Source organism: Betta splendens, chromosome 9, assembly GCF_900634795.4.
Source record: "Betta splendens chromosome 9, fBetSpl5.4, whole genome shotgun sequence".
NCBI classification, from domain to species: domain Eukaryota; kingdom Metazoa; phylum Chordata; class Actinopteri; order Anabantiformes; family Osphronemidae; genus Betta; species Betta splendens.
Window position 1 is genome coordinate 22,558,295 of NC_040889.2, and position 11,589 is coordinate 22,569,883.

Here is an 11,589-nt window from a genome sequence, read left to right on the forward strand (position 1 = left end):
TTTGATTTTGTAATAACTAATATGTTAAGTACATTCAGTACGTATTTACAGGAGTTCAGGTGAACTAACAACTGTCTGGTGCAGAGATCATGTACCATGTTCAGTTCCCGTGATCTGAGCCAGGATCTTGAAGGACCTGGACTGGGTGGTGCCCGTGCGTGGGCGCCAGTCCTCCGTGTCCTCCATGATGCGCTTCCTGCTGGCATCAGCGTGAGTGGGCACGTGGTAAAAATGGATGTCTGTGTCCACTACGTGTTTCCGTGGGGATCTGAAGGTGAAAGAGGATCAATGACGTGAGCAATCGGTGCCTAATTGACAAATGCAAGGAGGTAAGAGTCACAGAACTGCTGGTTGAACGCGTTCTGGAGTCTAGATCTAAGCCGCTCTGATACCTGGGTGGTGGCTGGGGTTTTCTTGGAAACCAATCACAGAAAAACAGGACAAAGAGAGCAGAGACGTACACGGTAAATGCAGGGGAAAACAAAATGGCAGCACTTATGCCAGTCAGAAACAGAGGAAATATGAGTGAGACTCACCTCCAAATATTCTGAGGCCCACTAAGTGATAGAGAGAGGAAGAAGAGGCAGAGAGGAAGGTGATGAGGGACAAAACGCTGAGGCTCCGCATGCACAGAATTAAATAAAAGGTGAGTCAGTTCACTCTACAACCACACTGTGGCGCTGCTGAGTCATTTAGCCTGTGAAAGAAGCCGTTCATCACTTACTGTAGAGAGTATGATTATTTGGAGTTTTGTTATCATTACATGAGCTTTTGTCCTGATGCAGGCTTACAGTCATATTACTAATTGGCTGTCAATAAATCAGCATTTTACAACACACACAGGGAACCACACACACACACACACACACACACACACACACACACACACACACACACACACACACACACACACACACACACACACACACACACACACACACACACTGTACAAGCACCGCTGTCCATAAATCAGCCATGAATACATCCACTCACCTAACGAACACACTGATTTATGACAGCCCTTCAACACATTCTTGTCACAGCAGCGGCTCTGTGGGTGTGGGAGTGTTGACAGCGCTCGACGAGCCTGGTCACACGCTCACTGCAGCTATACCGTAAGCGCCTAACAATGTGGTGGTGTGTGTTCTCCTAACAGTATAAATAGTCAACATTCATGCATAAAGTCTCCTACTGTTATATTCCTATATGTTTCGACTCAAGTTTCCAATGAAATTCATTCATGCAGTGATTTAAAGCTAGATGCAGATGGAACAATAAACCTTTATTAGTAGTAGAAGTTCCGTGTCATTAGTATTACTACATATGACTTGAGTGCTTTAACCTATAAGGTGCTATGGTTTGTAATACATAATCTGGAATAAGCCTAATACAAGCACATGCACATGCAGATGTCACACGCGTACACAAACTCATAAGTGAAGGTGCTTCAGAGACTAACTTTGTGATCTGAGGCGCTGCTGCAGTCTGCAAGGCAGAGAAACAAAGATTGAAAGGACAAAGCGAGACAAAGAACGCTGAGCGTGTGTCAATGTGGCCGTTTCACAGTAAAAGCACCGAGTCCCCTCTGAAATGAAGCGCAGAGCACAGGGTCGGCATGCAAACGAGCGCACCAGGTGCAGGATGGAGGCGTCTCAGCCACGAGGTGAAAGAAACACACCAATAAAACTGGAATGGAATATGTGCAAGAGGAGGAAGAAAAAGTAAAAAGGCCACAGAGTCAGCGGCTTATGAGAGACGCAAGTAAAAAACAGCATCACGGCAGAAGCATGTGTTATTAAAGCTGTGGTTAAATGTCACCTGTGACACTCAGGGAAGACTATGTACCCAGCTTCAAGTGCACCCTGTTTATCTGGTGTAAGATTATATTGTGCGGATCACTAGTGTCTGCTGAGTCCCACAGAACGAGGGACCAAAGAAACCGAAGTCCTCGCGTCAGCGCGGTTCCAAGACCAAAGAGCAAAGGAGGACGGTTTCTGCGTGTACAGAATGCGTACGAGGCGGGAGGCGAAGGGGTTCATTCCCTTCGGTGCGTTGGGTCAAATCATTTAAACGGGCCCAGCGTTAAGAGGACGGTCATGAAAGTGAAGGAAACGGGAACGATGGGGTGTGAGAGTGTGAGGAGAAGCCGCCTGTGTGTGAATCCGCTGCCGCGGGGCTGAAGCCTCGACCGACCGACAAAGAGCAGTGAATGCCACACAGCTTGAGTTTCCACCACAGGCTAAATATACTCTGGAGAGAGAGAGGAGTGAGGCCTGAGACAGAAACAGGATGGGACAGGTGTGTCCAGCACCACAACCTATAGACATGGTGAACATACGGAAGGAGGAGAACGATGACGGGACCGGCCGGACTCGCCGCCGCCACTCACCCGTTGGACTGCGGCGGCCAGGCTCCGCCCTGACTCTCCAGCAGGCCCCGCCGCTGCCCCATGGCCACCTCACAAGCGTTCTCAGCGGAGTACAGGTTGATGGGCGTGTTATACACTGAAGGCTGAGGCGGAATGAGGACCGGGGGCGAGGAGGAGGAGGAGGAGGAGGAGGAGGGGTAGGAGACAGGGGGAGGAGGAGGGGGAGGAGGGGGAGGAGTGGCGTAGAGGGAGGCTGGGGTGAAGGCGGAGGATGGGGATGGGATGAAGGCAGCAGGCGCTGAGTGTGAAGGGGCATCGCTGAACCCGCTGCCCCCATTGGCTCTAGGGGCTCCACAGTAGGGGGGGGTGGAGGAGCTGGGGCGGGGAGGAGGAGGAGGAGGAGGATGAGCGAGAGCCACCGGCTTTAAGATATCTGACCGGTCGTCCTGTCGGAACGAGGAGAGCATGCAAACACACACACACACACACATGAGTCACAGCACGGCCCACGCTCTACAGACGCCTCCCAGCGGGTGATGGTTCAGACAGCGGAGCATCAGCGGAGCTGCACTTATGGAGAAGCATCAATGAGCAACAAAAAAATAAATAAAATGAGTGTGGTTTTTCATGCAGCATCATTTCAGAGGGAACTCACAACACAGGTGAAGTATTGTTTCCTATTGATATCACTATAAGAATGTGATCCTCACAGCGTCCTTTAGTGCCCTTATCAAACATGCATGATGTTTTTTTAACACATCTGTCAGTACAGTACCTTTGGTGCCACAGGAGGTGGTTTGGGGAGACTGGATGCCCTGGAAGAAGGAAAGGAGAGAAAACAGAGGGTGATTAAACGACATCCCATCATATCAGCATCTCCACCTTCTGTCCATATTTACAGTACAGTCATTCAAATTAGAGAGTTCCGATCATAATGAGAAACTAGATGAAGCATTTCCTGAAGTAAGGAAAGTTTTAAACATTGCTGGAAGAAGCTGAGGAGAAATAGAGGTGGATTAAACGGCGTTGGGTGTCTATGAAACAAGCAGAAACTGTAGAATTTATATAAATCTTCTGATTTTACAGAATGAATGGAGGATTTATAGCCTGGAGACATTAAGCTAGGATCACGGCGTCTGTGTCACAGTGCTGATGGTCCTGATGAGCAGCTCTGCACCAGCTTGAGGAGCTTCATACACACAGTGTATATGCGTAGAGATCTCAGCCTCAGCGCGCCTCCACCTCCGCCAGCGTACGTGTGCTGTTGAAGGCAGCTGTTCTCAGTCCGTAAAGACCTGCGTCAACGCGATACTCCTGGCGTCTGATGCCCCCGACGCCGCTCTGAGCCGCGAGCCTCACGAAAGGTCATGGTGAGAACACGCCTGTGGAGGCCGCGCGCCTGAACCGGCTTAAGGCCTCATCCTGAGGTCGTGTGTGCGACGCCACGCCGCCGTTACCTGATGCTAATGGACAGTTAGTCCACGGCTAGAAGTCACGCGTCTGAGTGCAGCTTCAAGCAGCCGCTCGGCCAGCAGCTCCCCCCCGCGGTGGTTATTAGCATCAGATCTGACCTGAGAGCAGCCCTGACCCCTCGGCATGGAAATGCACGAGGCCCATTTATAAAGGAGAACGCTGGGGACGCGCTTCAGCTACGGCTCTGTTACACTGCAGCTATAAATGGAAGCGCCGGCGTGGAAATGTGCTGGAGTCACTCCGTAAACAAGAAACGTGGACGAAGAGGAGCGGGCGTCTTCGTCGCGCAGACGCGTGAGGGTCAGGGAGCGAGTGGACGCGACACTCATTGGTGCCTAATCTCTGCGGTCTGTTCTTACGGGGTGAGCTCAGCGGCCCCTGCTTCCAGGGCTGCACCCTGACATGCCACCGTCCCCGTGCATCAGTGAGAGGGTGCGCCTGCCAGGAGGCGGGTGGGGGTTCCTTTTCTCACCAACGCCCACAGACGCTACACAAACACAAGCCCGAGAGCTCTTAGAGTGAGTGTTTTTGTTTGCGCAGCCGTAAAACCGCCCACCTGGGCCCGCACCCTGCACGTGATGCACACAGTAGCGCGCTCACACCGGACCCACGTATCAATGGCTCCATGCAACGGTATCAGTCCACGTCTGAGGAACAGACGCACGCGCTCCCAGCTGCGTAAGCGCGACGCGGGCGCTTAATGGAGTGTGCTGCCGTTTAAATGACGGGATCATTAAAGGTGGTGAACAGAGAAAGGCCTGTCGGTCACACACGCACGCACAGTCTCCACCACAGAAATCAGGTTTAAGCATGAACCCCGTCATTTACCACTGAGCTGCAGCACTTTAATTTATGTACAGGCACAACTGGAGCCCAGCGACGTCAAACGCGGCTCCGGTTTTATTTTCTTCACTTTGAAAAGTAAAACAGTCCCGTCCCTAAAACTGCTGCGGTGGTTTCCTTTTCCTCCTCTCACTCGTCGCCCTCTCTTTATTGCATCGTGCACCTTTCCAGGCCGGTAATCGTCTCGCTCTCCTGCTCTTCTTCCTGCCTTTCATTCGCCCTTCCTGCAATGAGGTCACCAGTTTAGGACAAACGTGATAATGACTCTTCACACAAAGCCCTGCGATGTATGCACTCGTCATTCCTGGACCACTTCTGTATTTATTTCTTTTTCTGCACCTTATTAGGGAAAATGGAGAGAAGTGCTGGTTCAGTTTAAGGCTTTTCAGTTTTACCTCAACACTAAAACAGACGGAGCAGCGTGACCAGAAAACACCAGGTCACCGCTACGACCGGAGTGACACAATTACTGCCATGTGTGGTCCAGCATTCAGGTGTGTCACACACACACACACACACACACACACACACACACACACACACACACACACACACACACACACACACACACACACACACACACACACACACACAGGAGACCCCTGGTTTCACCGTTTCTTTGCTCACTGTTGCTCTTTTGCTATTTCCAGCCCGGCGTGAGCGTTTATCTAGAAATGAACCTTAAATAGATCTGGAAAGTGTCTCCTTGTCTGTATCTGGCATTAAACAAGAGGAAAGAAGGCAGGAGGTCACAGATTACAGGCGTTCTGTAAGTCTGTGACTCTCCTTTTTCCTTATCTCCCTAAACTCCCACCAAATTTCCGCAGGAGCCCTGACAGGCTGCTCAGATGCCTCATGACATCATGGCTCGTCACTCTCAGCCTAAAACTCTAAAAACCCAGTGTCGTAACACTGAGCAAAGAACCAGGTCACATAAAAACTGCAGCTGGTTCACCACAGAATCAGACATCGAAATCACTGGGAGCCTGAAGCCAGTTCATTCACACCCATCAGTAATTCAAAGCCACCAGTTACGCTGAGAGCAGGACTCTGGACTGTGTGATAAAGTCATGCAAATATCAGGCGAACGCTCACGACAGATGACTAGTTTGGAGTCTGTCCAGCGTCCGTCTCGCAGTGGGTGCAAAGATGTGCTACAAACATTACTCATTTGACTCAATCTTTAAACTGACTTCAGGATAATTTGCGAGGCAGCGAGATTGAACCACGGAAAAACACAGTTTTTCCATTAAAGCAGGCGACGTTGTTTGAGAGCAACATTTTTCTCATTACGGCAGGAAATCAGGACCAAGATTACAGAGGTTACAGAACGCGTTCAGGTATTTGCAGTAATACGACGCAGCGCAGGTCAGTGTGGACTCATGGTGTCCTTCTAGTGCTGCTCGTTTTATTCACTGATGGAAAACAAGGCTTTAAACCCATCGCTCTAAAGCTTTTAGGAGCATGTTAGGGTTTAGGGTTCCTGTAGTAACATGGTAAAAAAGGAAAACTGGTTCCATTAAAGGTCGTAAAAGCCCAACATGAAGAGAAGCAGACGCACGGAGGACATGAAGTCAATTAACCAGTAAATAAAAGGAAGAGAAAGGCAAAACATATGAGCAGCAGAAGGACTTTGACTCCATGTGATTCTTCTTGTTCTTATGTTGCTTAAAAAGCCATAAAGTATCTTAATATAGCAATGAATTCATACATGTATATGTCAGAGAGGGTGAGGACACATGTTTTCTGTAACACAACGGCTCAGTTTAATGGTGGTGTCTGTGGGTGGAGGCTGTAAAGCACCGGAGGGAGGCTTCAAGTCCTGTTTGGAACCTGTTTGAGACTTTAACAGGTTTGTTTAAAAGCAGACTGACCGTAGCAAAGCACAAACACCTGCACACTCCCACAATGTGTGTCCAGGTACTGGATTATTAATGACACGTCCTACGACTCCCACACGGAAAACTGAGAGCGTCGTTAAAAACATCTTTAGTGTGAATGTGTGAATGAACTGCATAAAAAAAACACACACACACACACACACACACACACACACACACACACACACACACACACACACACACACACACACACACACACACACAGCTGATTGACAAACACCATTTTGACTTGAACCGTGAAATCCAACGAGCGAGGAAACACCGGACGCATCCCCAGCTGCACAGGGAAGTCGTTTCTAGCTTCTCATCTGGCCTTAAGTGGATGAGACTGAGCATCAGGGTCATTCAGAGACATTGGCTCATGGATGTCCAGTTGTTCGTTCGTCTCTTTTGGTGGGAATATGTTTCATTTCTCTCAGTCTATAATAGTGAGCATGAAGATGGACGCGCACCGGACTGTCTCACATCTTTATGCTACTGATACGACCCAACAGAATCACTGTAAGAAGCATTGGAGCCCTTCTCTAACTATTATTAGACTTTATTATATTGGGGAGAAAAACAGCTGAGCGTTCACTTTATGATCCGACTTTACAGCCTGGAACCCGCTCTCGGTAATTACTCCAAACTTATGAAATGTGGCTCCTCATTTCTCTCTTCTTTTCTAGTGGGTCCAGATGATTCTCCACGCTGCTCCAGCTGCCCACTCTGGGCATCATTCAGCAGCAGCAGCTGGACTAAAGATGAGCGCTCTTGGCTCACGCGGTCATACAGTACTGTATATCTGGCAAATGGCTGCGAAGAATTAAAAAAGTGGAGACAGACGAGCTTAGCACATTGTTCCGGGCCGGAGCATGTCTGCCTGCGAACCTCACAGACCCCTCGTGTTCTCAGGGTTTGTATTTTCTTTGGCAGCAACAACGGGCTAGCTCAAGACAGGCACAGACAGGTGCGTCTCGCTCCACAGGCATTCTCCTGGTATTAGGACATTACTGGCAAATACTGCCCGCGGGGCCAGAGGCCGCCGCCGCCGCGGGTTCTGGATGATCTTTGGCAAATGCTCGACGTGTGAAGGACGGAGGCAGGTGAGGCCTGATCCGAGGATCTCTGGCAAATATCAGTAAGCGGCAAAGGCAGCTGAGCGTAACGGGTCAGTACCGACCCGGCATCAGCCTGTGGGTCGCACGGCGCCTGGGCCAGGTGTACGGGCCGCTCCCGTGCTGAGGCCCGGCCCGTTTGAGGAGGTCGTGGTTTTCTGCCGACGTGCCCGACGATTCGATCAGCGATCCATTATTCCTCATCCTCAGAGCCTGGACGCTGGAACATGCTGCTCTTATTACGCGCAGGCTCAGGTCCCAGCGGGGAAACGCGTGAGCTAACAACAGAGGAAGCGTGAGGTCCCGTCACGTTGGACCCACGGATCCCGTTCTGCTTGCATTCAGACAACGCAACGTAAACAAAACTGAAAACACATGCTCCATCCCTTCGCGCTAATGGACCGCCGCCAACTTCCAGACTCGAAATAGCTCAGGCAGCCGCGAGTGTGAGCGCCGCTCAGCGCTTTGCTGCACGTGTGTTCTGCAGAACCGATTCTCTCAGCCGCCGAGACGCCGGGTCACGAAGAAAAGGCCTTTTCAACCGCTGTAATTACAGCGCTGGAGGTGCTTCCAGCAGCGTGAGCGCGACCTCCACGGCGACCGAACGGGACGTGGGACCAATTAAGTGGAGAGACGCTCCCAAACCTTTCTGCTCCGCGCGATGGCGCGTTTGTTCCAACATGTGAGCGAGTACACAGCAGGTCAGGACCTCGGGACACGAGCCGACGGGTCCCTTCAACAGCCGCTGGACGATGACCGCCACAGGGAATAAAGTGTTTATCAGACGCAGGCAGCTGAAGTGGAGCGAGGACAAAGATGGTTTTGTTGGGACGTGGAATAACTGGTTCAGATGAACAGTTGAATGCTGCTCCGCAGCTCTACAGAGGGTAATTACCTGAATAAGTGGCCTAAATGAAGGCGTGCAGCTCTGTGACGGCACCACACACACACACACACACACACACACACACACACACACACACACACACACACACACACACACACACACACACACACACACACACACACACACACAGGGCTGCTCCAGGAAATGTTGAAGTCTCAGCTCCCAGCTACACTTTTCTGTTTTCTATTCTCACTAAACAAATGCTCCATTATCTGCTTCTCATTTCCTATATAACATACATTCTCCACTCAAGCAGCTCCTGTTTATCTTGCTGAAGGTACAACTGAGCTGATTTTAACATCACAGTACAAAAAACCCCACTTTATGATCATGACTTTGGAGTTGGACGTCTCGAAGCTTGAGAAACCATTAGCCATTAATAACCGTTCCATTAGCTCCAGTGCTATTGATGAGCCCAGATTTAATTCATACTCTGCTCTTCTGACATTTATGAGTCTGTGTGTGTTTTTGTGTACACTACGAACACATGTGCTCAACATGTGTCGGACGTCTCCCTCGTAGTAAAACAGTCTGTCTACACAAGACGCCGCTCGAGTCCCTAGAAAAAAGTGTTTGCGGTGCTTTGTTCCAGAACCACTGGCGATAAAACACGGAGCAGTGATGTTTTCACAGTCGAGCAGCTTGAGCTGAAGTCGATGAGTCGGATTCAGAGCGTCCGTCGCCACTCAGCAGCTTTTTCTACCCGGCTCTTTATGCAGGAGGGCTGGAAACACACGGACAATGACAGAAAGCCACGAAGGCTCCGAGTGTTAGTGCGTCGGCAGCTATTATTAACACAACAATGCAGAGTGCATTCCTAGACGGGGCGAAGACTCAGACTGAGCGCTTTTAGGTAAAACAACAAACACTTCGTGATGCAAAGTGGAGATCTGTTGCTCACGCGAACTCAGATCAGATAAATGTGGTTGAATAGTAGCAGTTTTGGAAGCTGTCCTCTCTACTATAAATAGTTTCCCACCACAGTAAAGGACTGCGATCAGGCCGACGACTGATATTTGGATCTATTCTTCAGCTTTATCTCAATAAATCATCTCAAATCTTGGTTCTGTTGCAGCTCTTTCACCGACAGAGAGCTAAATAGGAGCTATCCTCACATCTGCTGACGTTTTTCAAATTGTTTCCTCATACTGTGTGAAGGACATCTATGGATGCTTTAATTGCGCTGGCAGGGGGACGTTTATTCGTCCCTCACACATTCAGCCCATTTCTAATCCTCACCCTCCATTTACTTGGACGAGGAGTTGCAGACAGACAGATGTGCCGCTAACATTCCGTGTATCTTTTCACTGTTACCATTCCCTTCGCTAAGTGACCCAGTAACAGGCTCGATCCGAAAGGTGCAGCCAGAAAGTAAGAATGAAAAGTGAAGCAAGTGACGCCTATAAAAAAATAAAAACCACGAGCAGAAACAAAAGGATTATTAGCTCTTTCCATTACGCATGTAAACCCATTAAAGTGCAGATGTTGACCCGAGCATGACACCGCCTGACTACGCAGTCGGCCGACGCTCCGGTACCAGCGAATGCCAGGCAACAAACAGACAGAGTCCATAAACGTCTCATTACATTTCTTACAGGCACCTGGAGAAGGCACAGGGAATACCGACAATGGGCTCGACCCCAAAGCCAGCTGTCGTCATAGTAACTGCTCCCACAGCCTTGATTTTAGAGGATGGCCACTTGACGGAACAGCGCGTTCCCTGTGTTTCGCGTGACGCAGCCCTGGGTGGTTGCCTTCTATAAGGTGTTGCCGTTGCAGCCACGTGGTCTCATGCATCCTCAGCGAAGCAGCTCCTGCCTGCGAGGACTCTCCGCCGTCAGCCTCCTCCCCTGCTCCACCGAGCACATACATGCTGAAGCCATTAGCCGCCAAGCACGCGCCCGAAGGCAGCGTTAGGGCGACAAACCAAATAAGCAGATGCGGTGTGGGTTCCTTCTTCCACTATTTGAATTATACGTGAACATGCGTCTAATGTGCAAAACTAATTATTGTGGAAATCTGTTGCTAAAACATTGAGTTGCTGGCGAGATGAGAATAAGTTGAATGCATGAATCACAAAGCACTGCGGTCTGTAAAAGCTATAAAAGTATATTTTTCACATGTTCAGCAGATACAAACGTCCACTTTGATAAATATGATCGTGAAAGCGAGTCTGGTCACGACATCTCTTGTTCTCAGCTGCACACGCGAACAAACCGCACGGCGTCCTTGACTTGACTAGAAGCCTTGTGATATTACAGTAAGTGTTCTCCACCACTGGACCACAAGCAGAGACACTGGACCTGTCATCATTTGGACCCAAAATTAAAGGACACGAACTGAGAGGAAGGGTGGGAGAGAGATGAAAAGTCATCAAGGGAGGACAGAATGTGAAATCCAGACACAGATGAAGAGACACAACACAACAGAGACAGAGCGAAAACCAAACAGAGCATGGTTTCACTTGGGTTTATTCCCACTTACCAAGTCAATTTATTAAAGTTCACCTCGGCGCGTACCGCACGCCGTAAATCAGCTCCTTCTCTCATGATGTTCAAACCAATAAGACAAGTGTAGGAGCCCTGACAGAGTTTGAATAAAAACACACATGACTACAAACGCTGCCAAAGACCTCAGCAACGCGAACCACATGAGAACCAACACGAAGCCAGGCACACACACACACACACACACACACACACACACACACACACACACACACACACACACACAGCGTGTAATAAATCAGCTCCACTGTACAACAGCGCAGTGAGGAGCCGGCCTGGAGGAGGAGGGGGCGACCGCATGCGTGATGCGCTCGCTGCTCCTCCTCCTTCCTTTAGGGGAAGGGGGAAATCGGGCAGAACTAAAGCTGCTGATGTGTATTAAAGCTAAGATCAACTCCTACAACAACAGTTAACATCTGCCTGGATGCAGGATGTCTGTGACTCAAACCTGGTTTGGATGTTTACTGCGTGTGCGTCGCCATGGCGATACAAT

At 49.8% G+C, this 11,589-nt stretch overlaps 1 protein-coding gene across 2 annotated transcripts in view; it reads right to left on the minus strand.

Moving 5' to 3' along the window:
* pdlim5a (PDZ and LIM domain 5a) overlaps nucleotides 1–11,589 on the minus strand; it is a 29,404-nt gene that overhangs the window by 9,678 nt on the left and 8,137 nt on the right. Inside the window, exons 4-8 of one of the 2 annotated variants that reach the window (XM_029162534.3) lie at nucleotides 3,144–3,183; nucleotides 1,460–1,485; nucleotides 537–557; nucleotides 393–413; nucleotides 96–268 (exon numbers count right to left, since the gene is read on the minus strand). In XM_029162534.3, coding sequence (XP_029018367.1) covers nucleotides 96–268; nucleotides 393–413; nucleotides 537–557; nucleotides 1,460–1,485; nucleotides 3,144–3,183 — 281 coding nt within the window. Of the gene's footprint in view, nucleotides 1–95; nucleotides 269–392; nucleotides 414–536; nucleotides 558–1,459; nucleotides 1,486–2,389; nucleotides 2,815–3,143; nucleotides 3,184–11,589 lie in introns of both variants that reach the window. The other variant, XM_029162533.3, reaches the window with a different exon arrangement.